Here is a 27332-nt window from a genome sequence, read left to right as displayed (position 1 = left end):
CTGCCCTGGTTGATTTTGAAGCCCAATGCACAGCTATTGCCATGGTTCCCTGCTACATTATTGTCCTAAGATTCCCTTCAATATTCTCTGTTATAACCCTCCTATTTTTTGGATTATATGTCTTCCATTTTCTTGGTTTACCTCCCAGTTTGGGAGGAATATATCTAAAAGTAGTATCTTGAGAGGGGACACATGGGAGAAAAAAATTTGAAATCTTACAGGTCTAAAAATGCCTTTCTTCTTTGATATTTGAAAAAAATAGCCTACGCATAAAATTCTGCTTTGGAAATAATTTTTCTTCAGAATTTCAAAACCTTTACTCAATTGTCTTCTAGCAAGATTTCTATTGAAAAGATATGAGTCATTTTGATTCTTAAGTTTTTATATGTGAACATTTTGGAAAAAAAATAAAAACACTTTGGAAATGTCTAAGATCTTAATTTCGTTCCTAATGTTTTAAAATTCTGTGTTGATATCTGTTTTGATGTGCATTTTATTTATTCTATTGTGCTAGGTGCCCAGAGGTACCTTTCTAATTGAAAACACATGTCCAACTGTGATGGAAAATTTTCTTAATTTTTTTAAAAGTAATTTCTTCCCATCAATTTTACCTGTTTAGAATTCTTGGAATTCAAATGTTAGAGCAGCTGGATTAATTTTCTTATTTTCTCTTCCTTATATAGTATACATTTGATTGTTAAATTTTCTTTCACTCTCTAAAATTTCTTCAAATTTATCTTTTAGCCCTTTTATTGATTTTTGTTATTTTTAATATTTTAAGAACTGTTTGATATTCTCTGAAAGTCCCTTGTTTTACTCTTCTTGTTACATGAATGCAATATGTACTTTTTTTCTGAGTATCAATTATAAATATTAATAATTATGTTTTGCTTTTTATCTTAGCTCTCAGCGTTCTCTCCCTTCCTGAATGCTTTTTCCCATTTCTTTGCCTTGGGTCCTCTCTTTCAGAAGATTTTCCTAAATATCTAGTCAGCTGGTTCATTTGCATTTAAGAATCAGTTACAAAAGAGCATATTGGTAGCTTTGTTGATCAATAATAAGTTTCATTTTGAGGTTATTACCTGGGCTGTTCCACCAAGGTCCCCAGTTTTCAGAATCTGTAGACTTTTTTCTAGAGTTTGTCAGTTTCCCTAGAGAGGAATCCTCCAATCTCCTGTTTAGAGGGCATTAAACCAGATGACCAGAACCAAATGTGAGAAGGGGCTGAGATTAGTATGCAAACTTTCACTTAATAACCCTGATTGAACTAGAGTGGGCTGCCTTTTCTTTTAAATGACTTGAGATTTCTTAGTTCAAAGTCTCTCTGGTTCAGCTTCTCAAAAAATTTTGTTTCTAGTATTTGTAGGGTGTGACAAGAGAGTCGGTGGGTATGGGGGTAGTGAGTGTAACCATTGAGCTATGTGAAAGGTAGAAGGAGATTTGGTGTAACTCTTTATGTAGACTTTTGACTGATTCTTTTCTTTTCAGGCTCACCTATACCTTCGCTGTACGAGCTATCTGGTGACTCCAATTACTGAGATTTTCAAGGGTTCTAGAGCATAAGTACATCTAGTCCTATTCTACACACTGACAGGTTTGATTTATGTTTTCTTTGGTGTCCTAAGCAGTGACCATTCCTTGATCTGACTCTGTTTCTTCAGAATTCTTTTTCTGTCATCTCTTCTCTCATATTCTCTATCCTTATTGATATATGTCTTTTTATTGTTGTTGCTTTATTCCTTTACTGTTGTTTTAGCACAGCTTCAGGGAGAAGATATGAAAATGGACATGTTTAAAATAGTGCTTTAAGTAGAATTAAGCCTCCTTTAACCATATTACTATTAGTTTTGAGACTCTCAGAAGATATTTCTCCCAAGAATGATAATTGTAATTGATTAGGTTTTGATCAGAAATATTTGTATACATGACCAGATCAGATTTTGGAAAAAAAATTAAATCACTATGTGGATATGAAATCTACCAGGCCACAAATATGCTTTTGTTGTTGTTTTTTCTTGTTTGTTTGTTTTTAGGAATTATATGTCAGAGAACTCCTAGAATGCTTTTAAAATTCTTTTTTTAAAATTTCAGAATATTACGGGGGTACAAACATTTTGGTCACATAAATTGTTTTTGTACAGTTTGAGTCAAAGTTTTATGAATGTCCATCAAAGAAACAATCAATAGAGCAAATAGACTACCTACAGAATGGGAGAAAATATTTGCATGCTATAAAATTCTTAAAAAATAAAATCATAGGTCCTATAAGTTGAGGAACATAATTATATAATTTCTCAAACTATATTCTTGATTGAAATAGCAAAAAATGCATTTGGTAGTTCCTTCAGAAAATCCATATAGCTCAATTTTTTTTGCACTAAAAGAAATTTTAGAAAATTATCTGGGAAAAAGTTGCTAACACAGATTAATAAATCTTTCTAAAGTGACCAAAATGTTAATATAGTTTTAGAAATATTTCAAAATACTCATGTAAAGAAGGTTATCTCATTTTATATCTGTTACCATTGCAGCAAGTTCCTTTTTGTAACTAAATTTCATCATCAAAATAATGAATGGTTAGTACTAACTTTCATTTTAAGTAACTTTTCACTCTGAAGTCTAGAAAGTTACATAATAACATGGGATTTAATGAGAAATATCCATTTTCACTATTATAAAACTATCCAGAATTACTGATAGCATTACATTCATACATACATTCCTACTAATTATACATTAATACATCATAGAGCAGTTTCTAGAGACAACCTATCACAAAACACTCAAGGATAAATTCTAACATTACTATTATTTTTGGTAAATCCAAGTTATAGTCTACCTCACTTTGGTGTTGCAGAAGTTTACTGAAATTTTTTTGTGTGTATATTTTGTTTTTATGCACATCCTGTTTCCAAGTTCTACCAAGGTTTATGAATATTCCACATGTAAAATCAGTTTAGAAAAAGAAATAGAAATCTACAATGCAGAGTACACTTCTAAAGCCAAGGCTCCAATAAAAAAATCAGTCCTATTGTTTTAGCATTTCCTAAAATAAGGCAAATAAAGTTGTTCACTTGCTTATGGTTTATAAAAATGAATATCTATTCAATCAATCAGTCCAACATCAAATCAAAATTCAAGCACAAATGAATTTTAAGTATTATAATTCAATTTTAGACACCAATGTTATAAAATTTCAACACAGTATTAATATGCTAGTCATGTCTTTATTAACAATAATAGTGCATGTGTTAAATTATAAAGATTCATGAAGAGAAAACATGCTTGAACCTAAAAACTCTGGTCTTCAATCAAAGATATATTTGGAGCACATGAATTCTTCAAATAGGTCTAGTTGTCCCTATTATGAAGAATTCTTATCAGTCTAAACATGTTTGAAAATTTACTATCTAAAGGAATTTATTCAAATCTTCAAGAATAAGCACCCTACTTAAAAAGTATGTCTAGAGTCCCATATTAGAAAGATCTGCTCTGGAGCTGAAGGTACAACATTCTCTGGAAAATTTATATTAGAGAGATGTCACATTTATTTATAAAGTCCAGAATTTAACATGTTATTTTCTCAAATAATATTTTTAGACAGCTTTCTAATAAATTCTAGTCACCAAAAAAATACTGAAAATAGTACTTCAATATGATATACATCACAGTGACATTTCACGGAAATAACATAGAACAAGATATTTGTCAAATCCAAGCTGTGTGAGAAAAACCCCAGAGGAAGTCAAAGGAGAGGAGGGTGGCAGAGCTATGCCTTCAGGGATGGCCGCATGGAAGGTGAGTTAAGCTTTAGAAGACTAACAGGGTTTGGGAAAACTGGAGGGAGCAGCGTTATTCCCAGCAAAGTGTGCAGTATGAACTAAGATAATTAGACACAATCCAGCCTGGAAAGCAAAAAATATGAACAGATAGAAAGAAGTAAGAATAGTGCAGAATAGTACTGGAAAGGTTTTGTAGTAAAAGGAAAAGGGAAGAATATTTTTCTAAGTCTCAAAAAAATGTGATTTGCACACTTTGTATTACATTTTTTAGCCCAGTAATACATTTTTGGAAAAATTATTGAACCTATGGTGGTAGCAATGTAGCTCACAATCCCATATTCAAAACCTTTGGGGAATGTGTTTCAGAAATTTTCAGATTTTAGAAAATAATACAGTACGTATATTATATAACACACCCAACAGGAACTATGGCTATATTGTGTAACCAAATACATTTTCTGACCAAAATATGTGACTATTCCTACAAAATAGGGTAAATAAATAGTATAAATTTATTTTCTATTTTTCTGTTCAAGTCATTTCAGGTTAGATTTTGCCACCAAACTAGTTCACATTAAGTTTTGTTTTCAAAAGTCACACAAAAAAAGAGACAACAACAAAACAAAACATACCCATTCATTTTCAGAACTCTTTAGATTTTAGAATTGTGTTTAAGGTATAGAACAGGTGTATTTTAAAACTTTGTGACCTAGACTACAATAACAAAAAGAGCAGAGATGTGTACAATACAAAGTTACATTACAGAAGTATTCATTTAAATTAAATTTTGTTTAATTTAAAATTATATATGAACAAGAACACTAGAAATATTTAGTCAAGAAAAGAGAGGCTGGGTGCTTTATTATTGTTAGGAAGTATACAGGTATGGTCACCCTGTGCACCCATAATTATGTGAAAAGAGTGGCGTATGGGATGAAGGTGCCTAAATTATGCCAGGAGATGCCTCAAGGGCTAGAAGGTACAGGAGAGAATGAATCATGGGCTTTTCTCCCATCCTTTCCAGGAGAAAGGCAAGTACCTAAATGTGGAAGGCAAATTACAAACGCAGTTTTGTGACCCACTTCTCTGTCATCTCAATAACTAAATGAGATCCAGCATAGAGTCAGATAAAGAGACCATATGTAATTTCAAGACCCATCCTACCTATGCAACACCTGTCCTACACTGAAAGAAAGGAAATAGGGAAAGAAAGGAAGTTAGGGAGAAAAACAGAAACTCCTCACTTCTAAATTACTTTAAAGAGAGAAAAAGATGTAATACCTTATATTCCAAATTAGAGACTTAAAAAATAAAATGCAAGTTCTTGTAAAAACCTAACGGAGTGATAGATAAACCTGTGAAAAAGACCAGATTGATTGTAAGTCCTTGCTTTGTTTTGGTGGGCAAAAAAGTAAGAAGACCAAGATTTTAATATATTTGCCAAGAAAAAGAAGTAAGAAAATGAGACTAAGAACGAAAATAAATCAACAAACACTTTTCAGGTGGCATAGTACTGCTCAGGGTTGGTGCTGATTACTTTCAATAGGGTTGGATCCAAAACAGACTACACGCAGAGATTTCTGGTCATTCACAAACTAATTCAGATTTCTCTGCTCACATGATGTATATTAAAAAGTAAGGATAGCTGTCTTCACACACAGGTAAAATTAACAAACACAAGTTAAAAGTATATATAGCATGACGTTTTTCATAAAAATATAGAAATGCATGTATATATTTATATATAAAGATAAAAAGTAAATATATTAAAACACTAGCAGTTATTGGTGGGATTACCAGAAATATTTATTGTCTTCTTGTTAATGTTGTTCCTAAATGTTCTATGATGAATATGTATTGTTATATCATACAAATTATGAAATTTTTATTAAAGATTTCTTTTTTCAAGAATGTCTTAAAGGAGATATTATCTTATACATTTTTCATTCTGAACTAAACAGAACTCTATTTATGGTTTTTGAGAAAACTATAGTTGTAGGATAAAAGAAACCCATACTAGGCTTAATGCAAATGTTCTGGGAAATTTACTTACAGTACACATCCACTCTGATTGACTTTATCGCTGGGGACCCCAAGCCATTCTCTGCTTTACAGTAATACCGGCCTCCTTGGTGTCGCTGAATATTTGTAATCCTCAAAGTCTCATTGAAGACACTTGAGTCTTGGAATCTGTCAGAGGCACTTCCTGCTGTTTTGGTCCACCTGATCTGAGCAAGCATCAACAAAGATTGTTACTTTAGGTTGGTTTTCCCACAGAAAAATCAAATAGCAATTACTCATTTGAAGAGTTTGCTTTCAGAGAGAGCTGCTACATTGCCTCTCCCGTCAAATTATTGAGAATTATTAAAAAATTTATAGACACAATTAACTTATAAAATTTTAAATGTAATTTCATCATCACATAGTGTATATAATTTGAATTCAGTTGCATAGAATTCATCAATAGACTAATCAGTGTGGAGGGCAATAAAAATTATAATATAAAGGGAGTTAAATATCAGTGGCACATTGAAAGATGGATTAGGTTCTCCTTTTGCTGCACATTTAATTCCTTTTCATATTTTCTAAACCTTGTGAGATATTTTTTCCTTATTTAGTCCATGTAGGCTCTCATTTTATTTTTGGACATACTTCATTATTTATTTTAAATTTCCTATTTGATTTGGATAGTTTAGACATATTACCATAATGGCTTATTGAGATTATGTATAATTTTAACACCTGGTTGCTAAAAGAGGGTTCTTTTTTTCTTTAATGGCTTTGCTTTAATAAGCCCACAAATGATTTATCTATTTTGATAATTAGAATTTATTTTACATCAATAATTATTTTCAAAAAAAGTGTAAACTTTTTCAAGGAGAACATTTCTACTAAACTGCCAAAACACTCTGCATATCTAAAACATTTCATTATAAACAATATCATTCTTTTAAACACAGCTGTGTACAACAGACTTCATTTTGCTAGCAATAATGACTGACATTCAACTCAAATTTTGTTTATTTTAGTTTATAAAACCTGAACAAAAGCTACATGCTGGTGCTGTAGAGTGATACAAAATAGAAAGTAAAAAGGATTTGATTTTATTTCTCTCCTTGCCCCTGCTGTATAATATATTTTTGTTTGACTTTATTTTAAAGTTCAGAAACGGCCAATAGACATTCTCTGGTCAGACACATATGACGAGACATGAAAAATGAAACTAAAGACTGATGCTTCAAAATTTAAGTTCCTATAATACTGCCTTTGTCTCTGCCTATTTTTATAGAATGTTAATTAAAATTTATAATCTAATGGCATTAAAAGTGTCCTTAAAAAGTTCTCCATATCATTAAGATATCAGTATATAAATACAATCATGTTTGCACTTAATTTGGAATTAAATAAAAATGGTATGTAAAGATTAATAAAAATTCAGGAAATAACAAAACAAAACATCAAATATTTATAAAATACCTTCTAAGTACATGAAATACACAAAGAAGTAAATGGCTGATACCTAGATTCAAGCAGTTTATAAATTTATTACTAACATGCCCATAAAAAGAAAAAAATAATTTTATAAATTATGTGAAAAAAGGAAGGATACTCACTTACCCTTTGATTTAGCAAATTTCTGCTTAAAATTTACCTTACTAACATATTTGTACAAGAATGCAGAAAAATGAGCCTACTGCATTTGTAATAGTATAACATTGAAAACAATATAAATATCAAATGATGGGAAAGTTGTTATAAATTGATTGGCTCTAAAATTGAACTGAATGAAGTCATTAAAAGAATTAAAATACAAAATGTATTATTAAGTGAAAAAAGACAAAAAGCAAGAAGCAGAAGTGAATAGTCTCATTTGTGTAAGAAAGAGTATATGTGTGTATATGTGTGTGGACATATTACAGATATGTTTGCTAAAATTTCACAAGGAAACACATGAAATTTAACTCTATAAATGGGACTGGGAGTAAGAAGAGGATATTAATTTTTAATTTTTATTTTAAAGTCTTATTATGCTTAATTCATTTTGCCATGAGCAAATATTGTGTTTATTATAAATAAAGTTAAAAAATGAAATACAATTCTCTAATAAAACATAGGAAATAGGGAATTTAAATAATAGAAGTAGAGAGGAATGCAAATATTCACTTAGAAAAAAATTTTTCCCTTTTTTCTCCTACTTTTTAAAAATAAATATTGAAAGGAAATATTCCTGAGTGGTGGAAAGACATAAATCTCATTGGGAAAGGTTTCCAGGCTATATACTTAATTGATAAGAAAAGAAACCTCCATAAATGCCTATGAAGAAAACTGTAGAGACTTCTAGGCAAAAGAAACAAACTTATAAAGCGTCAGGGCCTGCTTATTCCCAATGTTAACTCTTTCCTTATTCCTGGACTCCAAATTATTAATTACCACATGGCTGCCCAGAAAAAGGCATTTCTCAGCCATCGGTTCAGCTACAAGCTGGCCAGTGTGTTTCACGCAGAAATGTCCTTATCAGGGAAGTAACACTCTACATTTTGCATATTTTTGCATATTTCTGCTGGCTTCCATCTTGAACCATGAGCTGATTTGGAATGAAAGTCAAGCACAACGAAGCAGTAAAACAGAAGAAATCTGAATACCTAATAACACAGAGTTATGGTGTTACCTGACCTGAAAAATTTATAGCCGTAGTCTTCTACATTAGGAGTAATAAATTCTATCTTGTTCTATTCTTTTTCTGGGTTTTCTGTGACTAACAGCCAAACCTAATTCTAACTGATATGCCTGGAGTGGTATGGGAGGTCAGCTTGTCTTCGGGATTCTCATCTCCAACAATGAAGGCTCAAAAACAGTGGCATGGCATCCTCCTTTACTGAAAAAAGATGGGGGTGGGGACATCTCCCAATATTTGATACTCATTCAAGATCTTATTCACCTTAGTGTGAAAGAAAAATATTCACTGATATGCAAACATTCAGTAACGTCATGTTCAAATAACGCGACTTGACAAAAATACTTGAAACAGTACTCTAGGTGCCCAACAAACGAACTGTGTCTAAGGTCTTCAATTTGGAGAAGATGTGGAAAGGCACATGGCGACGAGCAGTTAATATACGTGCATTTAATGGATAAGTAGAATGTGCCTGGATAATATACAATTTAAGTACTAAATAAAGTTTCTTAAAACCAAAAGGACACAGAATAAGGGGATTTGTAATAACTGAGAAAAACCTAGAAGCTTGGGGTGGAAAGCACTAAAATTGGAGGTAAAATTTTTAAGATCTTGTGGGGATGGAGCGAAAGGAGAGGAGAGAAATAAGTCCTTCTAGAATATTAAATTTGGGGAGAGTTAGAAGGATAAAGAGTATATATCTGTGAGAGAAATGTAGGTATCTTGTTTATAAATAATAATAAAAGCATAAATGTCAATTAAAAGAATAGGAAAATGCACAGTTACATGCATGAAAGGAAAAGTGAGATAAAGAGGAAAGAGTGAAAAGAATAGAAACTTGATAAAATGAGCAAAAACACGGCAAAGGGGAAAGAGAAATGTATAATTTTAAATAGATACATTTATTTTAATTATATTCTTAATTGATAAATGAAAATTGTATATATTTATAGGGTACAATGTGATGTTTTGATTTATGTTTACATTGTGGAATGATTAAATCAATCTAATTAACAAATCTATCACCTCACATACTTATTAATTTTTGTGGCAAAAATATTTAAAATATACTCTTTTAGCAATTGTAAAATACACAATACATTATTATTAATTATAATCACCATGCTGTGCAATAGATCACTATAGAGTAAGATGGAACAGTTATATCAGCTATAGACTAGATGTGAACAGATTTAATTCACCCATTAAAAGAGCCAATTAGATTGAGTTTAAAAGTTAAAACAAGCCTATATGCAGTTTTCCATACACATATATATACATACATGCACACACATACACACACACTTTAAAAAAAAACAAAAAACAAGGTAACAATAAATGATTGGAAACCAAGACTGGAAAGGAAGGCATGGATGAAGTCATAATAGGAATATATAAACTTAAATCAATCATGAATGACAATATTTATAAGAAATTGAATTAAATTAATAAGAAACTTTCAGCTAAAAACACTAACAGGAAAAGAAAGTCATTACCATACGTAGTGTTAAAAGTCGAAAGCAAAAATATATTGTTGTTAATTGGTATTCAGTAAAGTAGAGAGCCACTAAAGCAAATATAATTAGGAAGGGAAGAATCTAAGAAATATGCAATTGCAGTGAGAAACTCCAATACTCCTCTCTGATAATTAGGGAATTCTATTAATAGATAATAACAAATTTTTTTCCATTAAGAAGTAAGATAGGGAGAAACTGAAAAAATATAAACAATAGGTATGGTTAAAAAGTATATACAAACTTTATCCATAGAACTATGGATTTTGTTCTTATGTCCATTAAGTATTAGGTCATTAAAATATGAATTGTCTGATTTTGAATCAAAAGTGTAGTTTATTACATCTCAAACAAGAAGTAGTACAATTAATCAAACTATGCACCTGGACTATTGACACAGTTTTACCATCTTAAACAGTAGTGTGTTTATGCCAGCAGCAAAGAAGCCTGAAGAGCCAATGGCCATGAAATCACAAAAGGTGTTTTCCACAGCTTGTTGAGAATTGAGTATTTTTCCTTGCAAAAAGTAGGCCAAAAGCTAGAAGAAGTGGTAGTTGGTGCAAGGTCTGGTGAATATGGTGGGTGACAGAGTTTCCAAGTCCAACTTCTATAGTTTGAGCAGCATTGTGTGTGTGACATGTGGTCGAGCATTGTCTTGCAAGAGTGGCCTTTCTCTGTTGACTAACTCAACTGCTTAATCACAAGAATCCTCATCATTTTATCTAGTTGGTTGCAGTAGATATCCACTGTAATAGATTGACCAGGTTTCATGAAGCTGTAGTGGAAAATACCAGCGCTGGACCACCAAACAGATACCATTAGCTTTTTTGATGAATATCCAGCTTTTGGACTGTGTTGCAGCACTTCATCTTTATCCAACCACTGTGTCTAATGCTTGTGATTGTCAAAAGGAATCCATTTTTCATCACACATAACAGTACAATGTATTAATATAAATGGTTAGCCTTTATGTTGTGATAGCAAAGAAAGGCAAACTTCTAGAAAATTTCTCTTCTGATGCTCATTTAATTCATGTGGTACCCATCTATACAGCTTCTTTACCTTGCTGATTTATTTCAAATGGTCCAATATTGTTGGAATAGTAATGTCAAACCTTGCTGCTAATTCACGCATAGGTTGAGTTGGATTCACTTGCACTACAGCTTTCAGCTCATCATTATCCACCTTGGTCTCAGGTCGTCCATGTGGCTCCTTTTCGAGTTTAAAATCACCAGAATGGAACTTCTCGAACCAAGGATGTACTGTGTGTTCATTAGCCACATACTTCCCAAATACTTCATCAATATTTTGAGCTGTCTGCACTGCATTGGTTCCAGGATAGAACTCATATTCAAGAATAATTTGAGTTTTTGATTTATCCATGGTTCCACAAAAATTGCTCTAAAAAAATATGAAGGGTAATCACAAACTAAATCATGTGTTGAAAAGACTGAGGATGTACTTTCACAATAAAAAAAAAAAAACAGTGTCAAAGTGAAATGTCAGAGATATCAACTGTCAAATTTAGTACTTAAAGAAGTCAGACATTTCATATTTAATAACCTAAATATTTACAAATATTGATCATGCAGTTGGCAGCAAAGAAGACTTTAATTAATTAAAAAGTAGAGATAGTTCTGGCCATGTTAGCTAGACTTAGTTCAATACAATTATAAATAAATTATCAAAAGATGAGTAATACATGGAAATCCAGTCATTGTTCAAGGAGAAAATTAAAAGGAAAATTTGTAACTAACCAGAAGCCAATGAATAGAAAACCATTTCATCTAAAAATCTGTGAATAAAGTGAAAAGAGTATACAGAGGAAAATATAACCCTCAAGTACCCTCTATAAATCAATGAATGAATGAATAAATAAATAAATCTCATCTGAATTTATTTTAATGTAATGTAGGCTGTTGGGCTCTACCCTAAACTCCTCCTTGAGTTAGTTTAAGAAAGAAGAAGGGCCAGGCACGGTGGCTCACACCTGTAATCCTAGCCCTCTGGGAGGCCGAGGCGGGTGGGTCGCTTGAAGTCAGGAGTTCAAGACCAGCCTGAGCGAGACCCCGTCTCTACTAAAAATAGGAATAAATCATCTGGACAACTAAAAATATATATAGAAAAAATTAGCCGGGCATGTGGCGCATGCCTGTAGTCCCAGCTACTCGGGAGGCTGAGGCAGAAGGATCGCTTAAGCCCAGGGTTTGAGGTTGCTGTGAGCTAGGCTGACACCACGGCACTCACTCTAGCCGGGGCAACAAAGTGAGACTCAGTCTCAAAAAAAACAAAGAAGAAGAAGCAAAAAGTATCTTTTACAGAAGGTCCTAGGAAGCCACCTCATGATACTCTGCTTGCGTGACATAGTTATATCGTCATGCTTAGCTATTAGTACAAGAAAGACTGGGAAACTCTTTACTCTCACCAGCACCTCCCTCATAACCCTTTGCTAAAATGTGATAGTTTCTTACCTCTGGAAAAAGAATAGAATGGATATTTGGGACTACTACTATTAATAGTTCCACAATGGGAATACAATATATCCCATTTCAGATATGCTATGTTATTAAATATGCTTTGTGTTTAAATCCTCTTACAAAAATATAACAAGACAGTCATCTCTATAAAAATAACACTAAAAGAAAAAGACAGATAGTAGAATTCAGCAAATACATTTTTTGGGGGGAAGGGGAACTCTCTTCCTAGTCTGTAGAAACAACATGGAGATCCTCTTCGGCTGCAGAACATAACACTTAGCTTAGGGTTATCTAATTGCCAATAGACAGTTTTCTATTTTGTTTTTTGATATAATGATACTTCTGAAACATCATTGCTTTTATATAGCCTTAAACACTCTCAATGTTAACTGAGATAATCTTTGTAAAATATTAAAAATCGTATATTGCATAGATGCTACAAACTCAGTAAGAACTCAGACCGTGACAGTGCGGAGAATTCTACATTCTATCCTTTAATTAACATCCAGTGAATGAGGATTTGTAAATTGAAGCTGCTTTCTATCAGTTGCCAAGGAGTAAAGCCAAGCATACTAAGATCACTCTGAGCTTTGTCCCAGCATTATTTGTACTCTGAAAGAAGACCCTTCATCTGTAAAAGAAGGCCTGAGAAAAAATAAGATAAACATCATCTGATCTTCTGTAATCACCAGGATGATCTGCCACCAGAGTCTTTGGGAGCTAAACCTAAAAAGTCAGTTGCAGAATATCAGCCTGAAAGTGTATTAAGGAATATCTATATGGGAGGTCATTATGAACAGACAGCGCTCATTAGAGTTTTGAAAATAAGGGTTATGCTCTTTTCCTGCACTAATAACAGGGAAAATTACAGAGGAAATAGGTTCTATTTGAATCACTTAATACCATAAATAGAATTCTGAATGGCACAGGACTCTAGATCATACAAGTTCAGTTTTTAATAAATTGTATCAGTCTACAATAAATTATAGCAACATGTCATGCATGCTTCTAAATCTGATTTTATAAAAAGAACCACAATTGTCTAACAGAGCAACAAAATTTTAACCTGAAAATTTCTATACTGTATGCATAAAACACTATATTTTACTACTATGCCCAGAATATTAGGCATCACAATTACTAATATTACTATTAACACTACTATCACTACTATTAATAATGTTACAATATACAGTTTAAAAACATTTCTGAAAGTTAGAGCCACATTTTGATACATGCAAATAAGATTTGATACATACATCATTGCTCATGGCAGCAATGATTAAAAAACAGAAGTCTGAAGAACAAGGAGGTCACAAGGTAGCTCCTCTTACCAGCCAGAAAATAGGATGGTAAAGGAGAAGGAATCATCATGTAAGATGAATTAGAAACAGAAGGAAAATGATGGGTTGAGGACATGGTATTTCTGTACACTAGATAGGCCTTAAGGCAGACAACACTAGGTTTTCTGATCTTTTTTTTTGACTCGGGTTTTTCTTTGTATTTAACCTTTGAGGAATTTATTCACTTATGTGAATAAACAATGGGATAAATCAAATAAATTTGGTTGTTTATAACAGTGTCAGACTTCCTGTATGTATATGGTACACTACAGCAAGGCCTTCTAGAATTATTTCAAACCAGAGATGAGAAAAGAGGGTCCATCTTGGTGCCAATGTTTATACATATGAAATGCTGGGGGTTAATGGAGATCGCATCAGGAAGAGGTTTGATTTTGCAGTACAACTGAGACATTTCTCTTGAGCCCCAAACAGCCATTAACAGGATTTCACTTTCTTAAAAGATTACGAAATGCTTTGACAGTCCATCCTCTGACTTTAATCCCAATATACACCTAAAAGTAGAAATTTTTTTCTCCCTATTTTACAGCTCCAGTTCTTTCATGACCATGAGACTGTGCTACATTGTACACTGGGTTCCTTTCTGACCTGAAAGTTCTCCTTTTTTCCTTCACTTAGTATCTAGTTAAAGTCCTGTGATCCTCTAGGAATCACTTTATTAGAAAGCCTTTTCTCTCCCATAAAGCTCTATTATTTCCTGTTGCCATAGCACCTGAAATTCTGTCTATGAGAGTACTTATCACATGCTATAGAAATTAGCTGTTTATATGTCATAGCAAATAATTGGTGTTCTGCCTGATTTGTATAGATTCCTTTACCCTTTTTATATGTCACTAGGACTCCTTGTTTCTCATAAAAGAAGGTCCTGGGGATACAGAGTCACTTCGTTCCCAGAGGTAAATCCTTGGAAATCTTGGGAGTTTACTCCCTACCCCAGTGACTCTCAGTATGATTAGTGAGTGAATGCCAATGAATGATTAGCATGGGATATAAAAACCCTGCTCTTCTGCCTCCAGTTGGGACAGATTCTGCAGCACAATTTACACTCCAGACTTCCGTTGCAGTATCAGGCTGAAGCTAACTTCCTGAAATCACATCCTTGCCCAGTTTCCTCCCTTTCCTCTCCTGCTCTCTTGTTCCATTGTCAGTTTCTCCTAAGGGCACCTCCTTAATAATCACCTCAAATTCTATTTCTAAAGAACCAGATCTAAGACTTAATTTTTTTTGCCTTTAATAAACTGTAAGCTCATTACAGCAAGGACTGTTCTTGATCTTGGTATCTCTAGCCCAAAGAATCGAGTCTGGGCCATGGTAGTCATTAACAAAATCATTGTTGCTTGAATGGATTCCTGGCCTTATAATTCTGTTAACAATACTGATATGAATTAGATAAAATCCCACTCTAGGAGGTACCCACAATATAATGAGATTCAGCTAATTGAGATGTTGTTTAATACATACTTCTTTAAATGGAAGTTGAATCTACTCATCTGCTTTCATTTTAGAACATACACAGCAGGATTTTTACTTAAATTCTATAATTTTGATGAATTTATATGAATCCATCTAAATGTTTTTGCACATTTCTCTTCATAAGCATAGAATTATATTTTGAACATGGGTGGTTGAAGTTAGAGGAAACTATCAAATGATAGCTTCCTGGTGTCACATTTTAAGTTACTGAATTAGCAATTAGGAGGATTAAACAGGACTAAGATAAAGTTGGATAAATGGAAAAAAGTGAATGTATAAAGATAAATTCCTTCAAGAGAACTAGTGATACTGAAGAAAAAATAATATAAAAATAAAAACAAAAGGGCAAGAGATATGAGCTATGCATTAGTTCATCATAAAACCACTCAAGTTTTAGAATAGACATACACTGGTAAATGAATCAGCACTGCAATACAACTGGCATGAAAATATCAATGTGCCAAATATATTTAAATATGATTGAAATTTAAATATTTTCATTTTTATCATTACCAAAATTCATAAGGAATGCATTTCATGTAAGCTCTGGAAAAACAGGAAAAATTGTAAAACTATTCTCCAAGTTTCCCATAAGGCAAATGGAAGGAAATTTGTTAAGCTATTTCTTGACTGGCCATTCCTTTTTGATCTCCTTTTGTGGTTCCTACTCATCTTCCTGACCTCTGAATGGCTGAGTACTTAAAAGTTTGGTCCTTCTCTATCTATGCGTCACTTCCCATGGAGTCATCCCATGGAGTATTTTAAATACCATTCCATAATGATGACTCCTAAATTAGCATTTGTTGTTCAGGCCTCTCCTCTGAATCCCAGACTTGTAGCCACCGACTGCCTGCTCTCCTCCAACATAGTATGTCCAGTCTTTCTCCTCTCAATTACTGGCACTACTATCCTTCCAATCATTCAGAGCAAAACCTTTGCAGTCCACTTTGATGAAAACAGAATGTCAATAAAGACCAATATCATATTATTAATCTTAGTCCCAGAAAAGAAACATACTATACTTGTGATAGACTTTAAAATATGTTTTCTAACTTGAGAAGTAGTAACACTATCATTTACTTGACTTTCATGTTCGTCAAGGATTCCCAAGACCACACCTAGGTTTGATGGTCCACAGAGGATTTGTGGGACTCATTACACAGGTGCTCCCTGTCTTATGATGGTCTAACTTATGGCTTTTCGCTTTGATTTGTTGACTTTATGTTGGTGTGAAAGCGATACACATTGAGTAGAAAATGCACTTCAAATTTTAAAGTTTGATATTTTTAATAAATTACATGAGCTATTCAATACTCTGTTATAAAACAGGCTTTGTGTTAGATAATTTTGCCCAACTATAGGGTAATATAAGTGTTCTGAGCATGTTTGCTCAGTTAATAATGTTCAGTAGGTTAGGTGTATTGAATGTATTTTTTCAACTTTCAGTGGGTTTATAGGGATGTAACCCCATTATAAGTCAAGAAACATCTATATGGTCATATTCATGACTATAATAAATATATTACACTGAAAGAAGTAATCACAAAATTAGCAAAAGGAAAAGGCATATGGGGAGAAGTTTGGATGGAAAAGGGCATAAGCTCCCAAGAATCCTCTCCCCATAGATTCACACAGGATGTGTTTAACTTTTAATTATGACAACTCTTATGGAATGTTGTCTTCCAGAGAATATCATTAGGGAATAAGTGCCTGAAGTTTTTACTGGGGACTGGTCACTGAGCCACACTTTGCCTAGCATATATCAAAATTCCAATCTCCTAAATGTAAAGCAAATGTTCAGTATAAACTGTACTGTTTATCAAAACAATTTAGGCGCAGTGAACCACTCATCAATTAGAGAATGCCAGGATCCCTCCTGAAATCCACATATCCAGATGCCAGCCAGCCAAAGGCCAATCTTGCAAGCAGGTTTTTCTAAGGACAGTATTTTCAGGCCTGCTAGGTTAACTTTTTTTTGCGCACATATATACCATGTAAACAGAAGTGTTATGTGAGCATTCTGGTGAAGTTCCTTAAAAAGAGAAGGAAATGGGACTATTTACCTTTTTCCCTCTCCTTCCTTGCTGCCTGAAATTCAAATGTGATAGCTGACAATTCAGGATACAATTTAGACTGTGGGCCAACCAACTTCCAGGTAGAAATCTTGTGCTAAGGTTGGGTCCCTGGTGAAACCATGAAGCCACCACAGTATCTCAATATTCTCTTAACTAGACTTTTTTTCTATGAGAGAACTAATGCCTATCTTGTTTAAGCTACTATTATTTCTGAATTCAGTAATCAGCAGCCAAATAATCATGACAAAAATTTAAATTAAGCAAAAAATAAAAAATATGGGCCGGGAGCAGTGGCTCACGCTTGTAATCCTAGCACTCTGGGAGGCCCAGGCGGGTGGATCCTTTGAGCTCAGGAGTTCGAGACCAGCCTGAGCAAGAGCGAGACCCTGTCTCTACTAAAAATAGAAGGAAATTAGTTGGACAACTAAAAAATATATGGAAAAAATGAGCTGGGCATGGTGGCGCATGCCTGTAGTCCCAGCTACTCGGGAGGCTGAGGCAGAAAGATTGCTTGAGCCCAGGAGTTTGAGGTTGCTGTGAGCTAGGCTGATGCCACGGCACTCTAGCCAGGGTAACAAAGCGAGACTCTGTCTCAAAAAAAAAAAGAGAAAGAAAAGAAAAGAAAAGGAAAGAAAGAAAGAAAGAAAGAAAGAAAAGAAAGAAAAGAAAGAAAGAAATACATTTTTAACATTCGAAGATCCTGTAAATGAAAGATCTCTGTTTTTCAAATGCAAAATGATGAAAGTAACGCCCTTGGAGAAACAGCTAAAACTACCCAAAGAAATAAAGCATATTGCATGCATTAGAAATGTTATTCTATATTAAAAGAATTTTTAAAATTTGAGTAGCAGTTCATGAGAGAAAAAATAAACTCTTGGTTTGAAAAAAATAAATCATCAAATTGGGCATTTAATAGCTTAAAATGGAACATCACAACTTAATTATCAATATGTCATTTTTATGTAGGGAAAGGTGCTGAAATGACATATAGTATATTTCAAGCACATTTTTATTGTAAGGTGAGTGAATAAATACAGGAGGGTATTCAAGTTTCACTGTAATGTTTCTCCCAGAACGTTAAAAGCTCCCCCCAATTTAAATTTAGCACTTTTACACTCACTAATCAATATTGATTTACCACAAGTTTTAGAAATTAAGGATTTTTTTAAGTGTTACTACTGAACAACATTTCCATCTTCTCCTTATGAGTTTCTTATGGGATTTTTTTCACCATCATTCTCAATCTTGTTGAATGTGAAGTGGTAATTTCGTTAATGATTTTTATAATAGAATATAATCTAAAATAACAGTATTGCAGACACCACAGAGTATTAGATATGTTACAAAAAATAAATTGCTCTATTCCACTCACTCCAAGACACCACTCTACTTAAGTCATATTGGTATGATAACCAAATGAACTCCTGCCATTTAAGGGATTACAAAAAGACACCAGCACAATTATAGAAAAATGGGAATGCCTTCAAAGGCTATAGGCTTGACAGAGATGTCTATAATTATAACATTCAAGTATTAGCCTAACAGGTAAATTTAGCCAGACTTTACTAAATAAATAACACAGTTCAATTCTATTTCATATTTTCTAACAATTCATCTAAAATTCCTCCAAGAAAATTACATTAAATTTGCCTAGGAAATATTATAGATTGAATCATCTGCCCCTCTGCATTTTTCTGCGCACCTGGAACTGGAAAGAGAAAACAACATATCCAATACCTGTAGGTACATTTTCAATCTTATGGAAAAAATTTTACCTCATATTTTGTGACCAAAATATTTGAACATTTAGAAAAAAAAAAAAGAACAACATATTTTATGGGCACCTTGCAACTCTTAGAGGCATAAATGACCTTCACACATAACTGTCCGTTTACAACTTCAACTCCATTTAACATCCAGGTGATTAAAATCTATTAACAGGAAGATATGAAAAACTAAACTGAGGCATAAGAAATAATACACATGAAAGAGGACCATTTTAAATGTTTGTATCAGTGGTCTAATTTTAGGACCTGTGAATCAGGGAATATTAACAGACTGCTATTCCTACACACATTTGCAATAGTTCAGCCCACTAGATTAATGTCAGGGTTAAATATTATAAGAATTTATATTTAACATGTTTCAATTTTGAATAAAGTTTAGAAAGAGAAGAAATGGGGACTAATCTTTTGCTGGATTCTCTACTAGGCACTTTTGCCTAATTGTCTTCATAAAAATCTTAGCAGTAAATATTATTAATCCTCAATTTGCAGATGACTAAATTGAGATTCAGAAAGATTAACTAACTTTTCTAGGACTACACAATTAGTAAACTGTGGTTCCAAGATTCTAACTACCATATGTATGACTGTACTTCTACTAAAAGTTGCAAATATTTATTAGGATTTACTCTGGAAAATGCTTTACTAATATACCTCATTTAATATTGACAAAAATCATATCAATTAAGAACTAGATCTTCATTTTATAGATGAAGAAATTGACTCTTCAGACAGGAAAATGATTTTTGCAAGATCTCATAAATAGAATATAGGTGAGCTAGAATGGGAGTCCCACTATATCTGAATCCAGAGCCTGTTCTCAGTCTCACTATGATGCTAAGAGAAACTGACTCCAGTAGGTTTAATGAAAGTAGGACAGAAAACCTTTCTGCAAGAACAAGTGAAAATGGAGGGCTGCTTTAAATCTTGGTAAACAGAGCACACATTATTCAACTTCACTAACCCATTGTAAAGTTTCCTGTACATAATTATATTTCTATCCAACAGTTCTTTCCTAATTGGAATGGAAATGAAGAATAAAACACAGTTATCCTGTATAGCATTACCTGGGATTCTTGGGACTGAATGTTCCCAGGACAAGAGGAGGAGGAGGAGGAACAGGAAGAAGAGAAAGAGGAAGAAGAAAAGGAAGAGGAGAAGAAGGCGAGGAAGAGGAGGAAGAAGGAGAAGGGGAAGAAGAAGGATAAGGAGGAAAGAAACTTGAACCTGTATGCTGAGAAACAAAGAGAGAATAAGGACAATTTAAAAGTTAAAAGAGAAAGGTCTATTGGCAAAGACTTCTTCAGAGTGTTTTCCTCAAACAACAGGGAATTGATAGGATATAATCCTCAACACATTGGCAATTTCAAGGTATGTCTTCAATAGCAAGTTAGAGATTTTGACTTTTGTTTAAATATAATAAGAAGCAAATGGGTTATGGGTGTAGATGGATAGAAAATTTCCACATATGATTGTCCCATATAACCACAGGATACTGTTCATTTGTCACTCATCATCTCTTTCAACTTTTGGCTAGGACACCTTCTTGCAATTCAGAATCCAGAAAGCTAAAAATTACATTTACCAGACTCCTTTTCACTAAGGTTGCAGACAGAATTTGGGTTCTATCAATAAGACTTCAGAACCAAATTAAGTGAGAAGAGATATATTTTGTGAGGAATCAGTTTTTGCAAGTACAAATTACTGTATACATGGTTAAGAAACAGAGTCAAGAGTTCTAGGGTGGGCTGCTTAATACATTGATCATAATTAAGATGCATTTTTCTTGAACTACTGGCTGGTAGAGTTACACTGTGATATTCATAGAGGAAGCAGTACTCTCGGTTAGTGAGGGCTGTAGTATTATTCTATGTGTTATTCTATTAGGCACAGCCTTAGAATCTTTTCCTTCAGCCTTTACAATACATTTGGTATTGTAAAGGAATTAATTACTGTAATTAATCTATTTATGTTTAAACAAGCTAGAATGAATTCTATCATCTGCAACTAAACCCTGACTGATACACCTCATCTTCTCTCATTCTCACCTGCCCTCAGTCAGGTTCACCTTTAAAGCCAGGCCAAACAGAGTAACTGTGTAATGTCAGTACCACTAGGCCACCTTTCCAACCACCATTCTCCAAATGTAGGCACCCACCTTAGAATTACCTGCAGTACCTGTAGATGGGGACTATGACTTTATTCCATAATTATAAATGAACACCATAAAATGTAACTGACCAGTCAAATTGACATATTGACATAAACTCTTAACTGCCTAAGTATTATCATGAAATCCAAGAGTTTCAATGATGTCCTTCAATTCTGTGATTTTGAAAAGAAGAGGAATGAGTGACATTAGGGCACCGGTCACTGAAGACAGAAGTGGCATCTTCAACAGCGTGTGAACCATCAGAGGTCATGTTCTGCTAAATAAAGACATTATTTGAAGTTGCATGAAACATGTGGAACCTACTTTGAAAAATTCATAAAGATTTTCCTGTGTCTTCAACTGAAGGTAAGCTCTATTACAAGAGTTTCACATTCAGTATTTAAATTGTCAGTGTGTTTAGATTTCAATAAATAACTTTATAAAGCTTAAAAATAAGTTTGCTGTTTGATAGTAAATTATGTTACAAGTTCATGTATCCATGTAAAGTTAACAACAATATCAACAAAAACCCATGAATACTTAGTTTCATCCTGACATTAAATAAAGGAAGATTTAGTTCACAATATTTAGAATCAAAGACTTTATAAAGGTGAGAGAACTGCATATGAAATACTAACCTATATGTCAGGTAAAATACAAATAAAAGACTTGTTATAAGATTGATATATCACAATCTATGTCAAAAATACAATGTGTATAATAAAGATTTGTTCATCTCTTCTTACACACTTAGTTTTCAACACAGCTAGTATAGGGAAATATATACAATTTGCATCAGGGCGTTTTCATTAATTTAAAAAAAAGTCAGACTATGCCTTAGACCTCAGTTGCTACTTTGTTAAGTGTATCTAATTACTTCGAATACTGTACTATTCAACATGAGTAAGGTGGGGCATCAAAGCAAGATGGCAGGGGGAAGAAAAAGTCAGGAATTGCTGGTCCTAAAATTCAAGCACAAAGATGTTGCCATAGAAAATGCTACGCAAAGGTCAGGAAAAATACATTTTGTTAAAGTTTATAAAAAGGAATCATACTATGAGGTTAACTTTGAATATTGACCTAACACTATATTAGACTGTTACAATTCAGACCTAAATTTAGACATTTCTGAGAACATTTCACTCCCACCCTAAGGGTGAGGGGGCATCCAAACCTTTTTGTTCTTTTTTTCTTATAAAATTATTATGGGTACATAATAGTTATATATCTTCATAGGGTACATGTGATCTTTTGATACAGGCATACAATGTGAATTAATCAAATCAAGGTAACTGCAGTATCCATCACCTCAGTCACTTATGATTTCTTTGTTTTTGGAACATCCCAATTCTACTCTTTCAGTTATTTTAAAGTATACCCTAACTTATTGTTAATTATAGTCACTTTGTTGTGCTATCAAATATTGTTCCTTCTATCTAACTATCTAACTATATTTTTGTACCGTTAACCATCCTCTCTTTATCCGTTTGCCACCCCCAACTATACTTCCCAGCCTCTGACAAACGTTCTTCTGTTCTCAGTCTCCATAATATCAATTGTTTTAAATATTTAATTTCCATATGAGTAAGAACATCCAAGGCTTGTCTTTCTGTGTTTGGCTTATTTTGCCTAACATAATGTTCTCTAGTTCCATCCATGTTGTTGCAAATGCCAGAATTTCATGCTTTTTTATGGCTATATAGCATTCTATTGTATATATGTACCACAATTTTTTTTTTACATTCATCCATTGATGGACACTTAGGTTGTTTCCAAATATTGGCTATTATTATAGTGCTTCACTAAATATGGGAATTCAGATATCTTTTCAATATAATGAATTCCCCTCCATTGGATATATAACTGGCAGTGCTATTGCTGGGTCACATGGTAGTTTTATTTTTAGTTTTCTGAGGAACATCCATATAGTCAAACCTTTTAAAATCATGAATTAGAGCCTCTGCCAATGGATTTCACTATTAGCCATAATTTGAACTCAAGTCCTTTAGAAAATTGGTGACACATATGACACTAATTCAGCTTGTTTGTTGCCCCCTGAGCTATTAAGGTAACCCTTACAATGTTTTAATCTACCTGGCAAGTTCAAATTAAAACCAGTACATACAGCACTATAAGATATCTTATTTAAATATTTTTTTTCTTTTGACTAACTTCACTTTTTACATTTAGACAACAAAAACCAAAATCACACAGTCATAGAGAAAAAATAATCAGATACAATAACTGAATATTATCCCATAAATATTAATATATATGCATATAAGCATTTATATGATATATATTTATTATAACATAAATGCACTTATGCACATATATTGAAACTATTATATAATCATAAGTCTGCTAGTATATAAGTCCTCTAGTATACAAGATACCATGAAGTAAATTATAGACAACATTTATCAATTATCAGCTAAGGTTTGGACAAATGTCAAATGTTAGTTTGTCATCAGTGATTTTCATATGCTGTATTCCTTAAGTAAAGGAAATGAGAAAGATGTAAGATCTCATTTTCCACATGCATATCTACAAATGCTACTTCTATAACTGATATCCAAGAAGTCCTAAGATATCAGATATGTTCAAATAGTCAATACTTTCTGGCAACAGTACATGTTGAGGATACAAAACCAAAGGAGATAAAGGTATGCTGAACTCATCAGGGAATAGGAAATGACGTATATTCCAATTTGCTTCCATGACATATCACAAGAAGGATTATACCTCTTCCTACAATTTTATACATTCACTATTTTAGGTAGGAGTCTCACTGCAAATATCACTGCAAAATGAATACAATTCACATCAGAATTCTAATAAACAGTAAATACTGGAGGCCACTGAATGGCACTGTATCATAGATATGTATTTTTTTATTTTTCCCTAACATTCTCTGATGGAAGTATTTACTTGATTTTGTCACATCAGTCAATTACTGTATACTTACATAGTGTGTATAATTGTCTTTAATTAAGAAATGTGTTCATATGTGTAATCATTTGAACATGTAACTATTATGTCTAATTGTATAATTGTAGGGCATATTGAAATGTTCAATACCTTCAGTACCATGGATTTTAAAAGAGTACATGATATTTATTAAGTACCTAAAAGAAAAAACTTCAAGCATATCTTACAGTACTGCCTTTCAAATTTCTTACTTTCCAAAGTTAACTTAAGACTTTAAAGAGAAATAAAGAGAAGATAGTAACAGAAATCTTACGCATCCATATTGGGCCACAGAACAATTTTTGCTATGACATACTGTGGCGTGTCAAAATGCCTATTAGTAATCGCTCACATTCTTTGATTCAATCAGTCAGTGTATTTGTTTATGATACATTTATTACGTATAAGTTTTGACTAGGAGAAAATTTTTTTAAATCCTGGAATAAGGGTAGAAAAAAAATTTTCTGTGTCTTCTGAAAGAGGAGGTTTGTCGCTTTTGTTTGTTCTTTTTTTTTTTTTTTAAGAAACTCATCATAGAAAGAATAATGTGAATAACGAATAGAATTCGGACAGTGTAGGAAGAAGAGATGTTATAAACCTTTCTGGTCCTCACAATCTTTGCTAATTGAATAGATTAATAATAGCAGCTATCTTAGTCTGGATCCTTTAAAAAGAGAAGAGCCTGGGTAAGGATTAGAGTACTGACATTTTCTTTGAAAGGCACAAGCTCAGGAAATAAAGATGAGGGAAAAAGAGGGGAGGGATAATCTTGGCAAGGAAAGATGTAAGGAAATGTAGAAGATATGTTGTTTGTGATATGCCTTTCTTCTGAAGGAAAGCTTATCTGGAAGGTTTGCAAAGAAGAACATATTAATACTTCCACTGCAGTTCTCTGAGGGGAGAAATTTTTAAAAAGTATCATCCCAAAAATAAGCACCACATGTACTTACCAGCAAATTGGTTTCCCTGATCATCACCTAAGTGCACATTTGGGAATAACACCAATTGGGTATCGGACAGAGGTGGAGGCTGGGGGGAGGGGATGGGTGTATACCTACATGATGAGTGAGATGCGCACTGTCTGGGGAATGGACACACTTGAATTTCTGACTGGGGGGGTGGGGGTGGGGGGAGGGGATGGGTGCATACCTATGTGATGGGTGCGATGTGCACTGTCTAGGGAATGGACACGCTTGAAGCTCAGAGTCAAGGGGATGGGGAGACATGGGCAATATATATAACCTGAACTTTTGTACCCCCATAATAAGCTGAAATTAAAAAAAAATAAATTGCTGAAGAAAACAAACAAAAAAATGTATCATCCTTATCCCCCTATTCCTTAAATAAGAAAAAGTTTCTTGTTTTCCTATTTGTCTACATTCATGCCCAGAGGAACTAACTTTCCCATATGTCTGAGCTTCATCAGCTGACCCCAGTAGCTGCTCAGGAAGCCAGATCTGAAGGCCTAAAATTGGACTTTAAGAACTTTATCAATGCCAATAATGTTTGAGTTCAAGGGTCAAGAAGAAAGCAAGAAGAGAGTCAATGGTGTGGTTAGGAAAATGGGTTACAAAAGAAGAATCCACTGGAGGGAGGCAACAGTGTTATTATAAGACACCTGTTTCAAAGATCAAAGCTGAAGGATGCAATTAACCTTAGTAGGAAATGTTTAGGAGTAGGTAGTGTTTGAGGAAAGTCATGAGAGGATAATAGTGATGAAGAAGACAGAGAGTCACACATGATTTCTGGGATTAAAATGCAAAGTAGGCAAGGTGGTTTCTTCCAAACTTTTGTTTAAAAATTAAAAAAAAAAACTGATGTCTTCCCAAATGCCTCCCTAGTTTCTGGGCAAGGATTGATGATGCAATGATTGCTGTCATCCTCTAGCATCTCATAAGTAATTGTTAAATGTATGGTAGCCACTTCAGTGCATTCAGGGAGGAAATAAAAGGATATTGTGTCGTTCTACATTAATAAAATGTTAAAGTATCCAACATTCAAAATGTTTGAAAATGTTCAAAATAAGTTAGCATGCAATATCAGCTTTTAAATTTTTTTTAAAAAGTTAATTTTCAAGAAACTTTTTCCTGAGCTAGGCCATAAAATATTAATATAAAGGAGAGCCTCCATGAAAATGCACTCTAACTTTGCTTGCAAAATAAGCCAAACTGTTAGGGAATCTTATAAGGTACCAATTTAATACTTCCCTCTGACCCAGTTCTTAGAAATTTGTTATCAAGTTATCTATTAATATAACTTACTAGAGCAAATACCCTGAATATGCAGTACTTACAATGTTCAGGTTCCTATAAAAATAGCTATTGCCTCCCCTAGAGTAAAGCAAGTCTTCCCTTTCCCATAACCTAAATCTAATTTAGATAGGACTTATTATTAATTCAGAATGCCAGAGAATTTGGTGCATTAAAAAGGAAAGCTTTGGAAATAAAAAAGTCATTCATTTCTTGGGCATGATCCAAGAAGGTAAGGTCCTAAAATATAAAACACCTTAGTTCCCTGACAAAAAATTAAAATCAGATTAAGCAAATTGAAGAACTCTAACTTCGGACTTAATCAGCTGATTTGTAACACTTACTAGCTACATTTCACACTCAGCTTTCCCAGAGCTTCCCTTAATGCAAGCTTTTCTTGATACCTCCTAATTCACCTGAGACAATGTAGTATAAATGACTCTGAATGAGGAGTAGGGCTTGAAACATGATTTTACAGGTAAAAATGATGATATAGCTCTCCTCAGTTACTAAAATTTGCAGTGAAATGGAAAGAAGAATCAAGATATTCTTTTGGGAATGGTCACTGATTGTCACTTTGTAACAAAAACATACTAGAAATCAAAGATTTGTTGTATAATACAAATGTCTCTGTTGATAATAGGTGCCAAACTTTACTGTCAAAAATTAGCAAATTAAAATTCTGTCTCTACACATAAGGCACCCACCATTTACCCAGTTCCTCAGACCAAAATTTGTAAATCATCTTTGCTCTTCTCTCACCCTCACATCCAACACCTCAACAAAAATCTTCACTCCGAAATATCTGATCTACTTTCTT

At 33.4% G+C, this 27332-nt stretch overlaps 1 protein-coding gene across 1 annotated transcript in view; it reads right to left on the bottom strand.

Annotated features, from left to right (window-relative positions):
* Positions 1 to 27332, bottom strand: part of MDGA2 (MAM domain containing glycosylphosphatidylinositol anchor 2) — a 762383-nt gene that overhangs the window by 350430 nt on the left and 384621 nt on the right. The window contains exon 3 of the mRNA XM_045567836.1: positions 5836 to 6010. Within this exon, the coding sequence (XP_045423792.1) occupies positions 5836 to 6010 (175 nt within the window). The remainder of the gene's footprint in view (positions 1 to 5835; positions 6011 to 27332) is intronic.

This window comes from Lemur catta, chromosome 1, assembly GCF_020740605.2.
Source record: "Lemur catta isolate mLemCat1 chromosome 1, mLemCat1.pri, whole genome shotgun sequence".
Taxonomy (NCBI): domain Eukaryota; kingdom Metazoa; phylum Chordata; class Mammalia; order Primates; family Lemuridae; genus Lemur; species Lemur catta.
This window is presented reverse-complemented; position numbering and strand designations above follow the sequence as displayed.